The sequence below is a fragment of the Rhea pennata genome, chromosome 17 (assembly GCF_028389875.1).
Source record: "Rhea pennata isolate bPtePen1 chromosome 17, bPtePen1.pri, whole genome shotgun sequence".
NCBI lineage: Eukaryota > Metazoa > Chordata > Aves > Rheiformes > Rheidae > Rhea > Rhea pennata.
The window spans coordinates 7,503,564-7,528,311 of NC_084679.1; the positions used below are offsets into that span (position 1 = coordinate 7,503,564).

General features: G+C 41.6%; 1 protein-coding gene across 1 annotated transcript in view; it reads right to left on the reverse strand.

Annotated features, from left to right (window-relative positions):
* The window catches only part of GALNT9 (polypeptide N-acetylgalactosaminyltransferase 9), a 152,713-nt gene that overhangs the window by 10,611 nt on the left and 117,354 nt on the right, over positions 1-24,748 (reverse strand). Inside the window, exons 7-8 of the mRNA XM_062590135.1 lie at positions 5,162-5,347; positions 1,592-1,729 (exon numbers count right to left, since the gene is read on the reverse strand). Of these exons, the coding sequence (XP_062446119.1) occupies positions 1,592-1,729; positions 5,162-5,347 (324 nt within the window). The remainder of the gene's footprint in view (positions 1-1,591; positions 1,730-5,161; positions 5,348-24,748) is intronic.

Below are 24,748 nucleotides of genomic sequence, written 5' to 3' on the forward strand. Positions count from 1 at the left end.
TTCAGACCTCTTTTCCTCCAGGAAAATAACCGGAAGGGAAGATATTTAGTAACAAGTTTAATGTCATTTGAGATGAAGCCTCTAGTACTTTCATTATGGGCATGTAAGGCTGAAATGGAACCATGCCAGTTTATACTAGCTAAATAGCTCATGTAGCTCCATTTTACTATAAATTTTAATGAATTAGATGCTTACATCTCTGAAGTTCTCATTTGACACAAGAACCTGCTGTACGAGCACTCAACAGAGAGAACCTTCTTTATAGAGCCCAGCTTATTAGCTGTCTAGTACAACTGACACAACATTGGCACTACTGCCAATGTTCTTCTCAGTTACCAGCCTTCTCAGAGCTGACAGTTACTAATAGCTCATGTTGAATTTACTAAATGTCTTTCCCTAGTTACTGCCAGGGATACTTATGTTAAGATGCGAAGTGGTATTATGCAATAAAACTCGCACTTTGTATCAATATCTGAAGTGCCTGACTTACTTTTATATGAACTCATTCAAATGGAACAGAAAAGAAGAATGTCTATTTACTTGTCTTGGAAAATTTATTGCAGTTGGATTTAATTGTAGTTCAAGTAGACAAATAAAACAGAATCTTAAAAGCATTATGCAACAAGAGTGCTCTCAGAGCTATACTCCAACTCATAGTTCTAAGCTATAGCAGTCCAGCACTAAAGGCACATAACACCACGTTAGTAAAGAGAATTACAAGAAGCACGTCTGGCGTCCTTAGAGACTGGAGTCAAGCATGCATGGGACTTTTGATGGGTTAACGGAAGAGAAAGAAATGATGCACAAAGCTGAGGTGAACCCAAACATCTATACATTTCTAATACATTTGGATCCAGCATTTTTATTATGGTTAACCAGTCATTTGACTCAGCTATCCATGCCAGGAACCTCTGGCATGGTTCGTAGGTGCTCCAAGATCTTATTCATTACTGGTTCACAGATGAAAATTTGGAGACGAAAGAAAGACTCTGAACACAAAGCAGCAAAATTGTTTTTACTTTAATGACTTTTTCATGATGAGTTAAAGACTTGCCAAACCATAGCCTCACCTCATAATTTCAATATGGACATGTTGCTGTTTTTCCTCCAGCTAGGAGGATTTACAAAAGAGTGAATTGATAAAATGAATGCAATCCTTCAAATGGCTTGGGAAACTCCCCAAAGGGATCGTTCTTTGCCTAAAAACAATTCAATAAACTCAACTGTTCTCATTAACTTCAATTATTTCAGCTTTCTCGACCAATGGTGTTTGGCTGTTGATCCTTGCGGTATCCTATTTGGGAAAAAGATAACATCAAATTTATGTTCTCAAGGCTGATCTATTTTTAAATGAAAACCGAGGATGTTACATTTTATTGTTTGTGAGAGGGATTTAGTCTGATATACTCCAATGGGAGGGACAATGCTTCTCAAAACCATACTTTCCACAGCTGATTAAAAGTAGGAAAGAACATTTCTGTCGCCAGTACTGTGCTGACTTTAGAGTGCTCTGTATGTCCTGATACCCACCCACTAAGACAAAAGGTCTGCTCTAATGCAGTCGTGATATGTTTTCAAAGACATACCGTACCTCTCCGTAAGTGACTGTATTATTATAAACCCTCATTTCAGGGTAGACGTTTTCCAAGTACCACTTAAAACTCCGGCACTGCAGTCGCTGTCGTAGAGCTATTCTTTCAGAAACATCTCCAAAGTCAACTCCAGGGTTCTACAAAGCAAAAATAGAATAAAGAAATCCCACAGCATTGACTTTATGGTTGTTTTCTTTACTAAACCAGATTGGAATATACTAAGCTATATTTCCCTCTCCTCTGTTTCTTTTGTAAGTAGCAGCTCATCAAACAGCTGCTGCTGAGAGCAGACAATAAATATTAATGAAAGTCAGTAGAAGGAGAACAAACAAGCAGAAAACAAGCATAAAACAAGAAGAATACAATAAGAATATTGTTACTTACAGCAATTCTAAATGTTTTCAATCAAACTTGAACTCTTTTGCTTTTAGATTCATTAGAAATTTAGGCTCTAATTCTTATCTAAGATATGGCAGCTTGATTGTGGTTAACTCTAGCAGCATCCTTATATATCCACTGATGTAAATGAGATCAGAACAGAGCTCTTCAGCATCAGAACCGAGCTGTTCAGAAGGTCAATAAGCTCCATTCAGTATTTGCATAGACCAGCATTCAGTTTTCACTGGAACCAGAGCTCATTTATAGACTTAAGCCATAAAATGCAGCAAAACTCAAAACCTTTTTTATAGCTCTCCTTCAGGATATCACTCATATTTGAATGCAAATTCCATGGAAAACACAGGCTGGCCTAGTCAACTCAATATGATAAAAACAAACTCTTTCAAAAAGGCCAGGTCCTCAGTTGGTGCCTGTTTATTTAAATTAGTACAAATCATAATAGCTCAACAGACAACTAGAGTTACCTCAACACTACATGAATCAAGTGGACTGAAACAGGGGAGTTTTGCATGAATCTAGCTCAAGTACCTTGTATTTTCCTTCAGAAAAATCATTGTATGTTTTACAAATGCTGTCCAATGCAGCGTTACATGACAGCAGGAAATCTTAGCTCAGGGTTTATTAGACTCCCCAGTGGACACACAGCTTTCAGGAGAGAATACAAATGTAATACTGAACAGGTTCTGTTTGCCATGCTGAGAGTTTGCCATGCTCATTGCTGCTTGCTGATGCATACTTTGTCATGAGCTCTCTATGCAGCATCTATTCAAATGAATGTTAATTTACGTTCTACATCGGGCTACGTGGAAGGAGAGCAATTCTCAGAGGCACTCAGTACAATAAATCATTCGATATAAGGTCCTTTCTCACTAAAATTGTCAAGAAAGAGATTATAAGCAAGGGCACACTAAACATTTGGTTAACTAAAAAAAGGCTATGTTGACCTGCTGATGAAGGTTATAGGAATATGCTTTTTAAGTTATGTCCAAAGATCACCTACTCAACAGGATACATGCTATGTATCCTGATCCTGATCCTCAATAGCCCGGAAGGGAGCCAAATGTGGAAAAGATGGTATGTGTTATGAAAGGTTAATTTGGATGAGTTTTGGTATGCAAAATACATGTATTTTATTTGCCTCCCTTCTTCCCTGCTCTATAATGAGGCAACACAATACCTTGTCTGCTGTGCCATTTCTACAGAACAGATCACCAGCAAAATAGGCAGTTATGAGAAATGCTGTGCTCACTGCTATATTAGCTGCAGTCATCCTATGAGGGTTACAGCACGATGGTACAGGAATGAAGTGCTCACAGGGTTTAGCAGGACAAGAATAGCAAAACTTTCTGTTTGACTACGCAGTGTGGCTTCCAGTCCTCTTGTAGAAGGTTCTTCTCATGGTTTGTTACAGGAGAGTAGTTCTGAGTCCTCATATTGAAAACTACAGAGAAGTAAGTCTGTGAACACTAACACGCTAGCTTTCTTTTCCTGAGAGATAATGGGGTTATTTTTATGATGTACAGTTTATCAATCAATTTATTTTATGGAAAGTAAATTTTAACATTCAGTAGTTCTGCTGATTTTATGTCTTTGAATGTAGATGTGCCTTTTTTTTTTTAAGTACTATATAGCTGCATTGCTCACTGCAGAAAACTACATCAATAAGTAATTTTGGAGAGATTAAAGAAAATCATGGCTTGGTGTAAATCCTTATTTAAATATCTTTTCTATTCTCTGAATTCATTTGCAACAATCATCAAGTAAACAATTTTACCAAGGTTAGTTCTTTTTCATCGTCCTGTTGGAAACTAACTACCATTTCAAATGGATGTGGACAGGGCCAAAACGCCCCTAAAAATTTAGATGCAGGCTGGCTTGTCTGCCTCCTAGCATTACTGAAACCTTGTGTGGAAAAGGAGTTCCACACCAGTGCCTTGTTAAGCCAAAAGCATTCTCTACAATTACCTCTTTGTACCAGAAGAATTGACTAGAGCGAACCTCAGTAGAGCCCTAATTTTCAACATTGCACAGAATGTCCAGTTCTGAATAGCAGTAAGTAAAACAAGGACGTTTGTGGACATCAGACATATTCAGACACCTCATGGAGAAAAACCAAGCACTGCTCCTCTAGATATAGGCATTTTGAAAAATACAATTGGAATGAATGAAAATGGGTTTTGATATATCATCTAGGTCCCAAAGTCCAAGCTGGTATTTAGGACATAGAGTAAACCCAGTGAAGTCTTTGCCAAGACTCCCATGACTTTATGGACTCTAGGTCATAACTGTGAACATCCACAAAGGCACAGTGGGGTTGACATTCTTCCCTACTCAGATAGGACTATTTCTGTTTCCATTTACTTCAGTCAGCTTTGGATAGAAACCTCATGGAAGTGTTAATTAACCCTTCTTTACCTAAAGAACTGAGTATGATTCCCCTCAACTGCTCTCCCTGTGCCCCTTCACATGACTGATTTGATTATGAATACCACTAAAAGACACAATAGAGCTCAGTTCCCATCTGATATATCTCTTCCCTTGAAAAATTGTGCTCAATGGAGCTATATCATGTGATAGACTTACCAAATAAAGTAATAAATTAAACCTACAGTTGATCTAATATTTATATTACATTGATTTCTAGAGGCTCCCATGTGCCACCTACAATTTGTATTCACAGGAAGAAACAAAATGTGTCCACACCGCAGCTCTCAGCCTGGAGACAATAAAGCTAGTTAATGTGCAATTCTTTTATTGCGTACTTTGTTTTTTATGCTGGTAAGGTCTACTGAGTCTCATGATGAATGATGATGTTTATTTATGGACATTTCTGTAGTCCTCACCACTGTAGCATATGAACACCTCAAAGTTTAATGGCTTCCTAAATTAATGACTTCTGAGGAAGAGCATAAACCTGAAACATCGTGCTCTAGTTAAATTATAAATCTGAGCTACCGCTCCTAAGCATGCAACTAAACTTACACTCAGGAAGCATGTTTATGTGATAGATCTCTCTGTATTGAATATTCACCACCATGAAAGCACTCTTGTTCCTAATCTTAGCCCACCTTGTACAATTTCCGTAATATCCTCCACCTCAAAGAACTAACTAGAAACAGCTATCTGCATTTTTCTGCCTCTGTTCAGGAGATAATGTGGTCCACACTTACTGCCATTGGGATGTTCCAGGCCATGTAAACATGCGACTTGAAGTCATCCATCCAGACCTCAGCAGCCCGCAGAGCATTGCGCTTTGCATAGTAATCAATGTCGTTGTTGTAGGGTTTCTTTGTGCGTTCAATATGTGCCACGCGAGAACAGGGCAACACCTCCATGCTTCCTCCACACTGCCACACCTGGGAGATTTTGAGGAAAAATAAGGAAAATATATTTTTTTTCCTTTTGAGGTGATATGAATGCTTCTTTTCAGATGCTGTAGGTAGAGCTTTCTCGAGGCTGGCCAAAGTACTGCAGGACGATTCAGCCCAATCACCTGATTTAGACACTTGGAGGCTGAAACCCCTCTCCCTCTGCCCTGACTGCCAGAGCAGCCAAGGTGGCAGCGCTGCCTGTGGCAGACATATGAGTCTGCCCTTATCCTCCTCGTAGTGTCAGTGTTCTTGGAATCAACAGAAGACAAGTTACAAGATGGTGATCTATAGGGACTAATATAATTTGGCCTTTGTTACAGAAGCTTCAATAAAATCAAACTTGCTGCATTTGCTATTGTATACTTGGGGATTGCTGGTAGATCTCCACATCAGCTAACAAGCTTTCACTAGTTTAAGTATGACTGTTTGTCAAAAAAATCTGACGATACGCATCTACTGTACATAAACATCTCAGACGACCTATTCCACACCACAGCTTTTATTCAGGGATTTGAACATTACCTTTGGGAAACAGAAGGAACAAGCACAGAAAATGCATTTACTTTCTCGTTATAGGAACTTCTTAGATTTTGAGTGAGAGTCAAGTTTTTTGTTGTTTTTTTTTTTTTCTTTCTTTCTTTTTCGATTCTGGCCCCTACAGGCTCCCCAGGCTGAGCGTAGAGATTCTCCTTTTATAAACAGGCTTTGCCCCAAGTTCTTCCATGAGACACTAGAACCAGCTTTGGAACCTGGTTGGAACAGGGCTTCCCTTGGACACCCTCCCGGAGACTTGGACACCAGTCTCAGCACAGTGATCTACAAATCTGGCCATTAGGCAAAACATGCATTCATTTAGCGTCAGTGGTTGCTGCTGTACTTGGCAATTTGCACCCAGCAAACCAATCTCCTATGCAGTGCTCACACGTTTCATGATGTGCACAGAAATATGGCAGTTGCCTCTCAGCTTTGAAGAAGAACGTGCAAAGTGCAGACCTTCCCCATGCTCTCCTTCCACAGCTAATGACCACAGGACCTACCCGCCCATTAATGAAGAAAGGAGCAAACTCCTTTGGTGCACCTATTCAGAGCACCCAACAGCTGAAGTTGGGTTATGCAAGAAGCAATAAATTCCCTGAGTTGGTAAGGACAGAAAAAAGCGGCTGAGTTGGGACTGTACCACTCAACCTTTCCAGACACCACGCTACACAAACTGTGCCAATTTTTCTTAATTATCAGCTGCCTGGACTGCACGGTGGGAAACAGAGGAGCTATCTCCCTGGATCAATGAGATCTGGAGTCATGCAGGGTCAGGGAAGTTGAAGTGTTTCAGTTCCCTCAGGTAGGCTCCTGGTATTATAGTCTAGCTGAAATAAATAAAAGGTTTTAAAATATAAGTGATAACCCATTGCTTTCCAAGACTGTCTTTTCCTGAGAGTAGGAGCTCATTTTCAGGCAAGGTGTACCCACAACAATACCAAGGCAATATTCTGCATAACCTGCCATTGCCAGGACAAAGATGAATTGCTTTGGAAGCAGCAGATAAAATCCTATCCCCCCCCCTTTTTTAATACTTTGTTAGATAATATTTATTTGTTGCCTTCCAAATAGTTCTGTAGTAAATCACTGGCCACAGGAATTTGCATTTGATATATGAAATGCACTGAAAACCACACTGTTCGTAAATTTGGACTGACATATGCTGAGGGTTTCCAGTGCAAAGGGGAAGTGCTATGAAAAAGAAAGGAATTAATTAATTTTCATACTCAGAAGAGGAAATGAACAGTACACTTTGGTATACTGCTATTTGCCCAACCTGTCCTGGGAGTCAGCTATTTAACGCACAGCACATTTTTCTTTCTCTCGATATGGTTAATGACCTTGTAATTTTTATTTATACATTTTGGTACCAAGGGCAAATACATTATCTGAGCAACAGATTTATTTCCTTCAAATGCCAGTGCTTATGCAAGCCTGAAAAGGAAAAGCTACTAAACTGTAGCATTAAGGAAACAGTTTAGCTCATCTATAAATTCAACACAAATAGTTATTTATCAGTGATAAATTCTCCGTAGATTAAATCCACAGAGAATTCAGACACCCGTCTTTGAAGAAAACAGGACAAAAATAAAAAGGCGGCAGCAGCTGCCTTAGGGCAGATGTGGATCTTTGGGGCTCAGCAGTCGGCGCGGATTTGCCTCACTGCCAGTCCAGACTGCTGCATGCTGACGTCCAGCCACTTCTTTCCTCTGCTCCCACCCCACTTTTGTTCTTCAAGACAACAAAATGTGCTGAAGAAACCTGCTCTGAGGCAAAGAAACAGCCAGGAAACAGTCAAGGAAACTCTGCTTCCACTGAAGATGCACGTTCACCCCAGGTGACACACGGGTGTGGGGGGTATGGCTTTCCCAGGACGCAGACAGGAGACATTTCCGGGGTAAGGTGGGATTTCTGCTCCCAGGGGACACGAGATACAGTGGTGCAGGGTGAGGCAGCAGGCAGGTACCCCAGCAGAGCTGGGTGAGCACCGCTGTGCTACCACTCCTCGAGTCCCCGGTACCTGTCTCCCAGACTGCTGCTCACCTTCCAGTCTCTCCTGTTTCACTCCATAAAAATCAGTGGCTGTTCAATGGAGCGTGGACATGATGCTGGTTCCCCAGCCTGCCTCACTGCACTGCTAAGTACAGACCAAAGCTCTCCTCCTCTCCCTCTCCAGCCCAACAAATATCAAATGGTTTCAGTAGTGAAAAACATGGATGTGCACCCAAAACTGGCCAGGAACTCAGTAGTTAAGAGCAGTCACGTGAGACTTACGTGAAGACTTATGTCTTGTATCTGAATCAAGCAGCAGGGATGTTTACCAGCACCTTCCCTTACATAGACAGAAAGACATGGGTAATTCAGAAAAGCACTGCCTGTCTACCCTTAATTACAGGAAGACTCTAAAATATGAGGAAGGATGAAAGGATGAGATTTTACTGCACAAAGCAGATGAGAGGTGAGTCAGTGGCTGCCCCCAAAACTGGTGGATTCTCCTCCTCTTTTCATCTCCATTATGTATTTAATAATCCATTTTAACTGTATTTAATAGCCCATTTCTTTCCGCATCTAATCATGAAATTATGTAAGAAAAATAACTGCAATGCATTTATATAGCAATTTATCAAGCAAAATTCTTAAAGCACCTTACTATGGGAAGTAAAGCTAGGGACGATTCAAACCCACATCTCCTGAGTGGTTTTGAATTCTGAGAATTCAGGCCCACTAATTCTCAGAGCAATACTCAACTCAAAGACAAACAGGATCTCATTTCCACAGCTGCCAAGAAGTCTTAGTCTGATGCCCCTGACACCAGTAATGCAGACCTGAGCTTTCCCTACTGAGTTTATTGATGGGAAAAGTCAAAACATGCATCTTCTTTGAGACCATTGAGCCTATTCCTCCTATTTTTAATGGAGATTAATATAATTTTAATGAAGTACAAAAAGTACAAAAAGGAAAGAGTTTTTACCAATTGAGTTTATGGATACCCAAGTTCTTTTAAAAGTCTGGCCTTCAACTTACTATTCTTGCAACAAAACCATCTATGGAAAGACAGTGATGCATTAGCGCTCCAGACTTCCTACCAGATTAGTGGTGAGAGGGCCAGGTATCTACTACAAGCATAAAATGATGCTTAAATCCCTCAAAACTGACACGTCTCCCGCAATCTGTGGAAAAGAACTTTTGTACCTATGGCTCATCATCCGAGACAACACCAGATTTCTGACATGAGTTATTCCTCTTGCAGTGAAGGACCAGCAACAAAAGTGCCTGCCCGAGAAGCGGGCTCTTGCCGAGCCACCCTTGCCCCAGCCACACATCGATGAGCAGGCTCAGCCTTCTGTGTCCCAGGGAGAAGCACGACCCCATACCAAACTCTCGCCAGCATCACAGCATCTGCCCCACCAGCCTGTGTTGTAGGGCAGCGCCTGGGGCGACCATGCAGGCAGCGTCGAGGATAGGCAGATAAAGGCTCAAACTGCCCCAGGCAGGGCTCAGGAGTAGCTCCGGAGGACAAGCGGCAGGAGCAGCAGAGAAACGAGGAGGCTTCTGCTTCGTGTGCTCCTCGACTCAGCAGCTGCCATGGCCCAGGAACTCTGCTTTGCCTCTCTGAGTGTCCCACTGTGCAGTGTTTTAAGACATGATCAAGTAATTCCAAGAGACACTCAATTTATTTGCTAATTGTAGCTAATTTCTAATTTCAGTATTGCTCTTTAGACTGCTATAAACAAGACTGATAGCAATATAAATGTAACATAGCTGTGTTACCTTAGCATTTTTTTCCGCTAATTATCTCAATCAACTTTTCTATAAACAGACATATTAAGTATTAAGAACAAGTACCCACATCAGGGATAAATTACACACTGACTGATAATGTTTGTGATTTGTGCTACAATGATTTGCCGGTGCTAATTGTTAGCTATTCCTGTACATCTGAGGTATGGCTGTCCTATGATAAAAAGTATTCACTGTATATCACACAACAGTCAATCAGCCAGCAGAGGCTATTCGTCAAAGCCAAACTGAGGCAAGATGGTGTCTTGTTTACCAAGACCTATGCCATGCATCACTGCAGTTATCCGAATTTGAAGATACGGTACATGATTCACGAGCTAATAAATCTCTATGCTTTAATTATTGTAAAGTAAAAAACAAAACTTTTGAGGAAGTACATTTTTCAATAATTACTTGTTGAATGATGTTTTCAATCTTTCTTTAAATCAATGGTTACAAGAAAGAATTGACAAAATCTATCATTTCTGAGGGATTTTTTAGAATATTGGTTTCCTAAAAAATCCCCCAAAACTCCTAAAAAACCTGTCAGCCAATTCTTCTTTCAAAAAAGTACTTTGGATGAATTAGCAATATCTTAAAAACAAAACAGTTTCAGAAAGAATCCTTTTGACCAAAACTCAGACATTGTGGGAATGAAGAAAGGAGGAGAGACAAAGTAAACTGCTAAAGTCCATCAAAACCCTTGGTTGGCTCTTTTGGTCACAAAACAAGTTTTCATCTAAAGAAGTCAAATGAGAGCACTGGTCACTGCTGCAGCAGGATGAAGAGCTGGCTGGACTGCTGGGCTAATCAATTCTGAGGTTATGGCAATGCATAGTGAGAACATTGTTGATGCAGTCTCCAACTCGGCAGGGCAGACCTATTTCCAATACTGTCATGCCCTGCTGTGTGAATGTAGGAGCTCAAGAACATCATGGGATTTAATACTCAAGTGAGCCATTTGCAACAGGGTAATTGCACTGTTCAGGGCTCTTGCACCAATTACAGGAGGGTTCTCTATGCTCCAGGGATTTAGTCCTCTATAAATTGAAAAGCACTCTATGTTACATTCAGCCCTCTGGTCTTCAACAGAAAAAAAACAGCGAGTGAAATGATTCATGTTGCTTCCAAAAAGCAATGAAATTACAATATTTTGTAGCCTTCTTATGACGCTTTTTAGAAGACAGCTTTAGAAGTGTTATATTTGACATTATTTTGTACTGCAGAGCCTAATGAATGGAGTTATTTAATTTGGCACATATGATCTCAGCAAAAACCAAACCAATGGGTAAAAATTAAAACTGCATTGGTATGAATGCACAGTTGAGGAGAAAGTTAACTCTCTTAACTTACAAAACTTAGACTGGAAAGAAAGATCATGGTCCTTAAGAACTTTGTACCCTGCTATGAATTTTGCAGTTTAAATACTTCGCTGCTCAGCAAGGAAGAAAAATAAATGCTTCAGACTCTCATTCAGCTGTTTTTTTCCTATCAAATGCAACTTCCTTTCAAGCAACTGGAGAGCAGAGGAATCCAGAATGCTTTCTGGTAGAAAGAGGACCTAATTGCATGGAGGATTTTCTTCCAAATAACTGCCATTTGTTAAGAATTTCACAGCATCCCTTAATGGACACACCAGTTCTGTCGATCAGTCCAAATATTCAAAGATTCCAGATGAAACATAAAGTGACAACCAGGCAATTTCCACACACTGGTCCCCATCTCCTTTAAAACTAACTGAGTAAAAATTACCTCACTTTTCTGAAAGAGACCTGGGGTTAGACCAGTCTAGGGGTAAGAGGTAAGATTAGACCTGATTCATCTTTGGTGTCCTCGTACAGTCCAAAGTGCCCTTCATTTTTCACTCCTATTTTCCTTCTCTCCTTTCCCTCTTAGTTTTCTTCTAAAATTTAGAGAAATTGCTTTTGTTAACAGAGTTGTTAAATTTGGAAAGGAATTAGCAGAAACCAGTAATATCACCACGAGCATTAAGACATGACCTTCCCCGCGCTCTGCGCTGTTGGAGGGGTGTCAGGCGGTTGCAGAGCCTTCTGCCTTCACACCTTAACCCTTTGGCTCCATTCTGCCATCTTCCTTTTCCCACTAACTGACATACAAATACCCACTGATTCATCATCCCTCTGCACTCCTGACATTCCCCTTGGTTAGTCGCTGTGGTTATAACACGGCTTTATATTTTCCCTTATATATGTATTGTGGAAAATTAAGGAATTACTAAAATTTGCAATAATCGGAGACATTGAGCCCATTGTATCTGTTTCCAGGAGCTCATGGCACTTTCAGTGGTCCTTTGCTGAAAGGAAAAATGACTCTACATCTTCTGTCAGTAACCAAGCGGGGAGAATCAGCTTCACAGCATGTGGCAACAGGATCCCCGCTTTTCTAGCTTGCCCAGCTGAGCGCAGTACTCTGCATTTCTGCAATGGTTTCTGCCAGAGGCAGCCCAGTGCAGAGGTCGATGTTCAGCGCATCTTAAAACTACGTCTGTAAGCTAGAACTAGACTCTGATGTTTTATAAAGCAGTTCTGAACTTCACCTGAGCAACTCTACATAGCCTTTCAGGTTTCAGACTTTCTTTTCCACACAGCACCTGACGCTAGCAGATGGTTTGGAGGAGATATCAGCTCCACCTGTTTTATGATATCCAAGCACAGGAATTCTTAGAAGTCTGCAATATCAATTTTTCTCCAATTTTCAAAGTAAAGCCTATCAAAGAACTAGTGTTTCCTACCTGAGGCTTCGAACTCAGTTTTTCAAAACTATTTTGAAAGAAATTCAGGAAGACAACAGAAATACAAAGTCCCCAGATTGTTCACCAAGGGGAGCCTATCACAGTAAAAAGCTAAACAGAAGCAGCCTGGAAACAATTGGAGGAAATTGAAAATTGAGTTAGTGTTTTTGTTAAAAAACAACTTCTCATATTTTTGCAGTTACTTAGGCTGTAGAAATGACTTAATCCTTTTGTTCGTTGAACACCATTTAGGCGATTTGGAAAGTGTGAGCTCGTTTTTTAATCGGGCTTAGTATATGTCTCCAGTGGATGTCTTCTAGACTTCCCCCACACATCTATGGCTGGATCAGAAATTATTTTCCTACCATGAAAGAATTTTCCAGTATTCCGGAAATTTTTCTAATCTAACTTGTCAAGAATAATACAAATCTTAAATGTTTCCATCAGTTGATACACAGGTCCCTTGCCACCAGCCTCACTCCCCCCAGAATGCTCTCCTTAAATTGAACCAACAATCATTTTGAGAATTTTTTTTGGTCCGTATTAACAGCTTTCTTAATATAAACACATTTTTAACTGAACGGTCAGCTTGAATGGAAAAGCCAAGCTTTTGTTACAAAAATAGCAAAACACAATGTTTTTACAATATTAAAGAAATGTATTTATAGTGATTTGGAAATTCTGTCAAAACACAGCCACAAAAGTATTTTGTTTTTATTTATTAGCTGGAAAAGCCTAAAGAATTTGCCCATCAAATCTAAGGCAGGGCAGCAGCCTCACATCCCTTCTCAGAGAGCAATGGCATGGAGAGAGACACCTTAAATCACTGCAACAGGCCATCCAAATGAGGACGTCTGACAGAGTCATTAAATTGTTGTTCCTCAAGGTGAGAAAAGCCTACATACTTTCTAGCAAAAGCTGAAATACCCGAAAGACTGGAAGACACACAGCCCAGGTAGTAAATTTGCAACCACATGTATAACTGGGCCTTTCTCATCTCCTTTGACAACACTGGGTAAAACACAATATTCATGTGTGCAGCAAAGCTACAAGAAAATGCTTACTTTGGCGAAGACAAACAGAAAGGTATCTTTGAACATTAAAAACAGGCATAGGGAGATGATACTACAGTTTTTGCCCCCTTCTAGTCAGTCATGGACCAACAAGGTCATAGTCAGAAGGGATTCCTCAGAATAAGCTGGAAACATGACAGTAAGAGTTTTCTACCTGAAACACAGGAGCTCTCTGGTGACCCTCCAGTCCTAAACGAGTGCAGTAACTCTTCTGATGCCCGCACCCAAAACAAAAAAATTACCACGAATATAGCACACTTAGGATTGCTGAATCTCTGATACTGTTTCCACAGTTTGCTGAAAACCGGTATTTCAAAACGATGTTTTTTACTCTGACATTTTCCTTTTTCTAATGGAGTTTAATGGTTATTTGAATATTCTTCCCTCCTTTCAGTGCTGACTACAGAGTCACCGATTTAAGTAGCTGTGCTAGATAAAATGCCCTCTCTACCTGTTTTTTTACTTCATGTAGAAAGCCATTTGAAACTAGGGAGCTGCCCTAATCAAACACATCAAATGGACAAATTAATCACACGATCTCCTTTTGTTCATGGACTACATTTTTATGATCATCTTTAAAGGCAACCATAATGATGGTTTTAAGAAGTCCCAACTTTCAGCTCTCAAAATAGGCAGTGCTAATTTAATGGTGCACTTACAAGGCAAAATTTTTCCATACTGGGACAAACCTTAAGAGAGACTTCCAGCTACAAAAAAAAAAAAAAAAAAAAAAAAAAAAAGAAAGAAAGAAAGAAAAAAAGACAGCAACTGAAGATCCAAAAATTGTGTTTTGTCCGAGATTACCAGACAAACTTCTCTCCAAACGCCTGCAAATTAAAGGACCCAAACAGATTCTCACTTGACTGCTCCCTTCACTATTTCAACTCCTGCTAAGAGCAGTTAGCAGATAAACTGCTAATAGGAAACACAGAGGGAGTGTGACCAAAGCTCCTGCACGAGAGCCTCTGCGCCGCCAGGACAACCTGCCTCTGCGAGTACCGAGCCGAGAGCAGCACCTCCAGCCTGCGCAGCTGAGAACGTGCAGCATCACTGCAGGCTGCCACCCGGGCAGAGGGCCTTTCCCACGGAGCTCTCCTCGCCCTTGCAACTTCTACAGCACGAGCGTAACTTGCACAGAGTTGCACAGGAACAGAGGATAGCGCAGACATCCCGTCACATGAATCACTACTGTGTCTTTGGTGCTAGTATTTTTTTCTTTACTATTATTATTTTTACGTCAGTTGCCCAAATGCTGAGTAACTTGAAGCTGGCTGCTGCTTCTGAAATTCTCCCGAGAGGTTTCAAGGGCGTGCTATTAGATCCTCTTGCAGAGTCATCTAATGTGAGGCTTCATGGTGGATTCAAAAATGAAACTTTTTCTTCGTAAGAAAGTCAAAAATCCATTTCATAGATACTTGACTAGCCTTTAAAACTTGTTAGAATTGATTGGGATTTGACCTCTTAGTTTTGTTCCCTCAGGCTTTTCTAATATTTACAGATGAATTGCTTTGTGAGGAAAAAGGCAATGGGACTGCCATGCTCTTTCAATGAGACACTCAAGTGATGCACCTTTTTCCCTTTTTTTTTTTTTTTTTTTTTTGAAACTTCTACAGTGGCTCTTCAGCAACAAATTTAGAGGTTGTCCTTCACATATTCCTTAAGGATTACACAGAACCTCAAACCAGCTGAGATCTCAGATGTGACAAAAACAAGAAGAAAAAACCTCTCTGTTAACCCTCTTACAGAAGAAAATAGATAAGAACGAAGAAATTGAAACATGTTCTAGAGAAAATTGCACTCAGCAATTGCTATCTTGCTGTAGCGATAAACTTTATGAGTAAAGCAATAAATCAGATAAATTAACAGACTGGCTGCTATGGGAGGGAAAATATAGGATTTAAAGTGATACTAAAAATGCCCCATATACTTAAAACTGCTAATCCAATCTCCATAAACCCATATTTTGTACAATTTTACAAAGGATACTATGCTTTTGACACAAGCACATCTAGGGAGGAAACTGAGGAATGAGAATTCCCGCCCACGAAGAAACTGCAGCCTCTCTGCACCAGCTTCGGGTGGGGACAGACACCGGAAAATCTTTACAGAAGCTACACCAGACTGATGCTGCACAACTAGGTGCACATGAAGGGCCATAGCAAGGAATTTTCCAATTTTGCCTGGCCCCCTGACGCCGACGGCTCCAGCTGCGGCACTGCGTCCCCATGGGACATGGGCTCTCTCCTCTGCAGAGGGCTTTGGCCTCTGCCAGCACTTCAGGAGCTCGGCATGAGAGATGCTGCTGGCCCAAAGCCTGGGTATGCGTGGTTTAGCTACCCTCAATCTCTGTAATGCAACTGCTTGGAAATGACAGTAGGGTGTGAGGGGAGAGGAAGAGTTGAGGGATGTGAACAGCTTGTCCAAGGGCAAATTTTTAATTTTCAGAGACTTGTTTTTCTTAGAAAAATGTATGAATGTTGGCAGCCTCCAAACACTCCAGGAGGAGTTAACAGCTCCCATCATGCAAATGACATGCACAGAAAATATATCGCTTTGAGACATGCCCTTAAACTTCGTAGACTACAGTTAATAACTCTGCTTCCTCCCAATTCTCCTCAAGTCTGAAGGAGGCTGCAGATGTCTCTTCCTAGTCTAGTACCAATATGCTGTTTTTTGCAGGCCCTAAACATTTTCCCTTGCATAATGTAAATGCAATTTAATATCTCTAATTTAGTTAGGTAACTGTCCTTGGCAGATGCTACTTGTAACATATGCTTTAAGAACACATTCGATGAGAATAATTTTCTGTCTTTTCACAAATTTACTCACTTTTTCCCAAATCAGTAGAACCACTGTCAGTCGCTTTTGCACATCTGTCGCTGCAGACACTGTTTGTACTATAACTGTTAAAATTCAACAAATAGGCCTTGGAAAAATACAATCCACATGGGACACATGAAATGGCATTAAAGATCAGCCAGTCATCCTTGTTCTTCACTTCTCATTCATGTGATTGCTTTAGGTTGTTTCTTCTCACTTATCCCAAAAGACCAGAGAAAATCTCCCTCTAAATTCAGATCTCAGCAAGGGATAAAGCTATCTGTACATTAAGCTTACACCAGAAAATCTGTAGCTGAGCTCCTGCAGCACTTCAATCCTCAAGAAATACCTGTTCTGCCAGACTCTACGCTTTACTAATCTGCACCAAACCCTCACAAAACGCTGACTAGTCAAGTTAGAAGCTTTTTATGAAACGCAGGAACCAGTGCACAAAGTGCCACAATGCAGGGCTCACTCGGGCGCTGCTCAGAGGGAACTCCAGGTTGGATCAGCTGAGTACCACAGCAGCCCAAGCTGGGCTGAAGCACGGCCAGCAGCCCCAGGAGCAGGCTGACCTTGGTTACCCCTGCTAGGGGCAGGGGTTGACATGTTGGGCACTTGCAAGTTATGTCCATGATGACTAAAACTCTTGCAGAGTATAAAACTAACACAGAGATCAGAGGCACTTTCTAGAAAACATTGCTTATAAAATCACTGCACTAACCACATTCATCATCACTTTCTACATTGCCACTAATATATATCAAAATCAGCACAGTCCTCAATCAGTCTGCTGTTCCATCACTGCCTTAAAAAAACACCAGAGGAATTCAGTCTATTAACCATGATCATACTTGTAAAACAGCTTTCTAAACCTTTGATCTCCTATTGGAAAGTCCTATCTAAAAACAGTGACTGAAACTTAGTCATTGTGTATCTTTGAGCCATTAGTAGTTTCATTACACTGAGGTTTACAAGACTCCATGCTGAGAAAAGTAGACCTTCAGTTAATGCAGCAGCGCACAGATGACACGTGTGAATCTGACCCATGCCCTAGCCAAGGCTTGCAGTGTACATGCACTGCTAGTAAGAGCTCCCTCAAAAATCTGCCTTCCTTCAGGAAGCTCATCGCCCCAGTGGGAAAAGAAAAGGTGAGTGAGAAGGACCAACCTTGGTTAAATCCCGTAACATAATGAGATTAAACACATCTCTGAGACAGAGCTCATGCCATAGATGTCATATTTAGATTTGGGTTGTATTGAGGAAATGTTTTGTATGCATCTAGTTTAGGTTCAGGTTTGGGCTTTGTATCTGTAGTCAAATGGGGACTGGATCCAGCCTTTGGTCTTTTGAGGGGAAGAGTTGTATTATGTTTCAGTCCCCTTCCCATTCTAATTTAGTATTTCAGGTGAACAGAGATTATTTCCTCTGACTGAACTAGAGAGGAAATCAGACCTCTAGTTTAGAACCAAGTTAAAAGTTAACTATGTCAACCAAGTTAACCTATGTCAAATCCAGGTCCTAGAATTAAAAAAAGCCCACATCAGAAACTTCTGGGGTTAGTCTATCTGTAACATCAGATTTCAAATTTAAACCTTTTGAACTCAAGGAGAAAAGAAGAGAAAAATCTATAAGTTTGGAGTCAGTCATATCAGTGCATGTGGCAGCTCAATTCCACCTCAACGATCCCATTTCAATTAGCTTTCTTCAAAATGGCAAATGAGGTGAATTTTGGGCATCTATCCTACTATGTCGGGGAGATAAACCACTTCTATCCTTGCAGAAAGAGCAGACAGCAAGAGTGTAATTCAAAGAGCACCTCTTCCGAGAGGCAGACAAATGTATTAGCCTAGAACTAGCCAGAACCTCTAACAGCATCTCTCTTCCATCGTCACCCCAGCTAACCCCAGCCGAAAGGAAAAGACAAAGTTGTTGTTGTTCACCTTTTATTCCAGAGTAAATTCTCAGCTTTCTTTTGTAATACAATTAGTTCACACCTTCACCCTTGCTAAAGGAGTAACACTTACCGCATATTCCACCTCCAGTAAGAAGTCTGGGAAATGACAAAATGCTTCCCGGCATTTTAGCTGAGACCACAGGGATGGGGGGGGAGGAAAGAGAGTGGAATTTATTGATGCTTCCATTACAATAAAGTCATTCTTGAAGTAAAAAAATATTGAAACAGACTGTCTAATGAGGTGATCACAAAGGGTCCTTTCAAAGGAACCTAAGTGGAGTCGTCATTTGTCTTCTCTTTCTACAACAGTCCCTTAAATGATCTTTGCATATCGTCTGCGCTAAATCCTGCAGGGTTGCTATTTTATTTTAAAGAAAAAAGCTTTTAGGCTGCTAGGGATTCATTCAGTGAGACCTATTATGCTTATTGTGACTCCACTGCAGAGCCAAGGGATTTACTATATGCTCATTAGATCCTGCTTTGTTCCAAAACAATCTTTTATAATGCAAATTTTAGCATGCTGATCTACTTAGAATAATACATTCAAACAAAGGCTATTAAAGTAAAAGCCTCCTCTAATGCAGAAACACTACAAACTCAGATTAATTACTAATATTTTAGACCATGAAAACATCTGGGGTCTCAGCTTGAACTCAGCTTTGAATGTAGCTATGAGAAATCACAATGATTCAGTGTTACTAAAGGGCATAAAATAATACTGCCAGAAAGTCACACAGCTCAGCAGCCCTGGACAAGGTGTCGTACCCAAGGCACTTTTGCAGCTGGCCCCTTGGTGGATGGCAGACAAAAGGGCGGATTTGTTCAGGTGCAGGCACCTGACATATCCAACTAGCAGATGTGTGTAGCCAGCCGAGCTGCTCATTTAGGATGGCTGAAAGAGCTCCAGGAGATTCGAGGTGTGAGTTCCCCACAGCTCTTCTACATCACTTTCAGCAGTGCAGTGCCAACAAGGAAAAAGGAAAGGAAAAAGTAGCTGGAAGAAAAATGGCAGAACTGGGCAAAAGCAATTCACCAAGTTCTGATGCTGGATTTTCAGCAATCGGGGAGCTGGCCTAGTTCCCATCTCTTGGTAACGTACTGTTTAAATTCAAGTCTGGCAGATGTGATCTGCAGACATACTGATGGTGCGGAGGGCATTCTTGTTTTTCAGAGCATTTACTCCTTCCTTGTTCCTGCTCTCTGACCTTCCCAAGGGAGCACACGTATGAGAACTATGAATATTATCATCCAGGAGATACACCTGATTGCTCATTCTTAATTGTTCTACAGATCTCACTAAGTCTTAGTACTTTAGTGTGCAACACAGATGATGCAGCTGCAAGAAATAATGTGAACCCATCTCTTGTATGTACAGAAAACAACCAGCCTGGTCACAGTACATTAGAGCATTCACTCTTGTACTTTTATAGCAGAACACAAGCAGGAGGTATAATGTACTCTGCAAACTGCTCACTGGGAGTTAAACCATCAGAAGTGAGCACAGAAAAAAGAATTGGCTAGCAGAAGTCATAGCAAATCATAGCTGCAGTTCGAGACATCCTCTCCCACACACCCATCCCAAATCAGCTCAGCAAACTAAATCTGTAATTCATATTAGAAAAGTCATCTGCTTTTACCAGACAAAATCATCTGACTGGAAGAGACAAGTGCTTCCCAAATTAATAAATGATTATTGCACTCAGTCCTGTTTCACACAGGTAAGTGCCAGATCCTTAATAGATGTAAGAGATGGATGCAAGCGAGCATGACTTCCACTGGGTAGGCTTATTTACCTAACTGACAAACCCAGGCTTACGAGAGTCTTCCTGGGGAAGACACAAACCTCCCAGCATGGCAGGAAGTTGCCTGAAGAGGCACAAAGGTACTCATAAATGTACAAAAGTGAGAACTGACCCAGGCTGACCCTGACACTGAATCACGCCTTTGAAGGCTGAAAACCATGCTACTGATTTACACCAACCTTTCAGGTAGGCACAGCCACCCTGGCAGCTACCTGTGCAGCAGGTAGAACTTGAAGAAAAATGCTGAAAACCCAGATTTCACCACACTTCCTGACCTCACTGGCCTGACTAAAGGTCAGTGCACACCCGGAATAACTGCTGGACACCGTGCAGGAAAGGGAAAAAGGCAGCAAAAAGGAACTTCAACAGCAGATACTGCTATTATGTCCTGCTCATTCACTCCACTTAAATGCTCCACTGCTGCTATTAACGGACAGGTAACAACATTATTCACAGGCTGTGAAGTGCCTGACTAACTAACTAGGCTATTTCATGTGAACAGACAGCCTAACTCATCACCTAAGGAGCTGGTGAGGGGATGAGATTTGGGTAAGATGCAAAAGAAGAACAAAGCTGTTTGTGCTTTTGCTAGGCAATTCCCTAGAGGCTCTCCAAACCCTACAGCTGCAAAGCAGGCTGGCACATTTGTAGCTTTATTTGTTGCATCTCCAGGGAAATTTGAACTTCAGTGTATCACCGGACAGAAGTTTGTAGTGGCTCTTCTCATTTGAGTTCTTCGGGGCTGGTTACATTCGCAGTTACAGAGATTTAGACTAAGGCTTGCTTTAGTTCACAAACTCTTCCGTTTGAAGGATTATTTTTTGTTTAGTCTTGTTCTTTTTGGTTCTTTTGTATAATATCACCAACAGAAACGTATTGATAGTGACATATAAAAGCGTTCATTAGGCATGTTTTTTTTTCCTAAGCTAAATAGGACACATTTCACGTAGCATAAGAATGTGGAAAAACACATGCATATTTGGCAGTATTCTTCTCAAGAGTTAAAAATGTCCTCAGAATTGAACACTGTAAATATTAGCTTCGGTTTATTGGGAAGATAGTGTCCTATGTTATTAAAGTGCTGAGCAAATAAGGGACATTTTTTGTTTGCAAGAGATTTCTAAAAGTTAAATACATATATATAGATACAGATATAATTTCAAATTGAACCAAAAATGTACTTGGCATTTCAAGGCATTTAGGAACTTAAAACACAGAAAGAAAGTTCATTTCAGGTCAAGCAAAATATTTGGTTTCAACAAAAATGGAAAATATGATATTTTTGTGAAGAATGTGTCATTTTCAAAAATAGTTTCATGGATTTGCCTTCTCTCAACAGATGACTTCACATACAGAACACTTTTAATATTTTTTTCAAAAAGTTATTTGGAAAATCACTGTCCCATTACGGAATAAGAAACTACTATTTGATTAGAAAGAAAACATTTACTCTTTGCTATTTTTATAACTTCTTTAATTAAGTCATTAGCCATAATTCTCAAGCCTTGCACTGGGAACCTTCACACCAAACTTCTGCTCTGAGCAGATATTTAGAAAGTCTTCAAATCAGAGATGGTCTTGAAAATAATTGAGGTATGAGAAAGCCCATGCTTTGAACCAAATCCACGTTCTCCACCTTGGACTTGCCACTTCCTGCTAAACCTAACAGACAAGTAATCTACAGCTGAAAGCATTTCACTCAAACTCACCTTCTGGGTCAGACTGCCCCCGTGGCAGACCACATGGTGACATCTAGCAGCCAGGTCATCGGCAGAAGCTCTGTCCCAGCCCTTGGACACACACAGCGGTCAGCTGGATTTCAACCACACAACGGAGCTTAGCACAGGTTAGAAATGTTGCATATCCCATTCCTTGCTTTTACACAGGGACTTTCATCCCGACACCTGAGAGTGATTTACAGCCACCCACTGCAGGCAGGGAGAACGGCATCCCAATTTTGTAAGTCAGGAACTGGAAATGGAGGTTAATCACGCCAGCTCTTGATGACTCCGTTCTTACAAAATTTCATCGTCTCCAAGAGCTTTGTAGCCTGGCTGGAAGAGCCGGAAAAACTCTGTACCTTGCCCAAACTCCCCACAGGCAGTCAGGAGAGCATGAACATCCCTCAGTCCTATCCCTGTTCACCCTTCCCTGGCCCTGCAAAGAATTTGTCCCTGTGTATTCTACACAGCGCTAAACTTTAAAAAGGATTATTCTTAGAGCAGCACAAATACGCACTCACAAGCATGGCACTGCTTGAGTGGTATCTAACCGAGCAAGCCAGAGCTAGTTTTATATAACACAGTCAAATACAGGCGGCAGTACAAAGCTGAACACAAAAGGATATTAGATATGGCCAGAAAAACACTGTGTTAGAATAAATATAGTTTACTTAATGACCTATAGCAGTTTATGTTCCTGGACAGCTGCTATAGTTTTATTCCAATTTCAACTACAGCTTAAGACAAAACAAAAAAATGAGAAAAAAAGCCCCACACCTCTGTTAAACCAATAATTTTTGATTTCTGGAGAACAGGAGAAGTCATTAAATACTACTTTGCTTCATTAAAGCCTGAATTTTCAAGAACTGAAAGAGACAGTGCCAAAAGATTAAGTACGTCTTTTATCACACGGCTGATGTGTTTTATCCCTGCTGGGTCATAAGTACTCATTTACAGAGTTCTGGATTTTATCTGACTATTTATTTGTGGAGCCTTTGTTGTAAACATTTTGGGCAGCCAAAGAAATAATAAAGAATTTTTCCTATTCTTCTTTTTCAACCCCGAGACAATCCTCTCTTAAAAAACCTATTTTAGTAAAATAGAAAGGATAGTAAAAAGCAATTACTGGGGCTGCACTGCTTTGCCTATCATCTGTACACGAATACGAAAAAAAATATAGCTCTACATCATTTTTATGAAGGCACTTTTCTGGACTTTCAGTTCATTTAATTTTGCCCTGGAACATCTTCGCTGTGAGTAACACGGACCACAATCTACTTGTCCATCCTGTTACCTCTAAACAATCTCTTTCCATCTTCTCTCAGAGCCAGGCTGTCACAGGCAGGGTAATCTCTCTACACAGATGAGGACAAAAGCAATAACTGCAGCCCAGGCCCTCCGGGATTTCTCCACCAGCTCTAGCAGCAGTGTCCACTGTATCAAAACCCTGCCTTGTTGCCCTGAATCAGTGTTTACATGCTCTGCTGGTGTGACCGCTTGCATTCGCTGAGGAATTACAGCCCTATCGGCTGTTTCGTCGGGCGATGGCAACAACTCCGTCCTCCCGTGCCACTCTTGGCCGCTGCCTTCGGCTGACTACCTCGGGCCACAGCCCTCGTGCCAGGACCGCGCGATGCTGAGCACCGTGGCACCGCACGAGGGACGCTGCTCCTCTAAGAGCGAGTCGAGCCCCCGCCACGCCGCAGCACAACGGGCTTTGCGGCAGCACGCAGCCCGCTGCTGAGCCCCCGCGGCAGGTTGCGGGGCTTGCTCGGCTCGGGCGGGGGGCGAAGAGCTTCCCCGCGGGCTGCTGTGCCAGGCCTGGCTGTTTCCTTCCGCCCCAACCCTCCGCCGGCCGCAGAGACATCGCTGCCTGCGCTCACCCCGCTGAGCTGCTCCCACAGACGCCCCGTTACGCGGGCGATTCGAAAGGATGCAGCCTGCTTTGAACCCTTTCAGTAATGGCGGTTCCAACCCCACACCGTCCTGACAGGTGTGGGAATACGAAGCGCACAGCTGGCATCCAAGGGAACAGTATTCTCCATTATGGGATGAAGGCAAAGAAGAGGTGATATCTTTCTACCTAGCTTTGCTGGAACAAAATGTCTGGCTGCAATTTATGTTGCCATGGTCCTGTTAAAGGGTGAATTTCAATTTTATAATGTGGATTACTGTGGCTGTTAATGCGACAGCAGTTTTGCAAGCTGCAACCCCAGCCAGGTGCTACACATGTATATATTAAAATACCAGAAACACTTCAGAGATTCTCTGAAAAGACGAATATTGGCAGAAGGAAATATAATCTCCCATATGCCATAGAACAAAATCGAATACAGAGAAATAAAATGTTTTATTCAGAGTCCCACCAGAACCTGTGGCAAAGCCAGAAGCGAACTAAGAGTTTCTAATTCCCAGGCCAGCGTCTTAGTCGAAAGATTTTCCCAATGCAACCACATGCGGTACTTGATGGGCCTTTAGTGAAAGCTTCTGCCCACCACAGGCAGAGAGCTTTTGCGTATCAAAACATCTCTGCAGAGTTTCCGAATAGGAAGAATTAGCTCTGCTCAGTATTTCAAAATTCACATTCAATCCATTTTTTCCTCACATTATCACTTTGAAATGAAAATTCTGCTTGGGGGTCGGACAAGAATCAGGAGCTGAGAAACTCTGGCAGCTCCAAGTGAACCAAGACAGGGGAAAGGCCAGTGCTCCCGAGGATCCACTGGCTCTTCCCAGCTCCGGGGGCGGGCGGGCTCTCTGGAGCCACACGCCGTGCACGGGAAGGCTGCTCAGGACCGAGCATGCCATCGAGCAGGCGCCCGGGCAAATTCAGAGAAGCCAAATCAAATCTGTGTGGGACATGATGAACGTAATGAATCGTTGGCTTCCAATTAAAAACTTATTCCCTCTTATTCCCACCCCTGCCTCCCCACCCCCGCCCAGG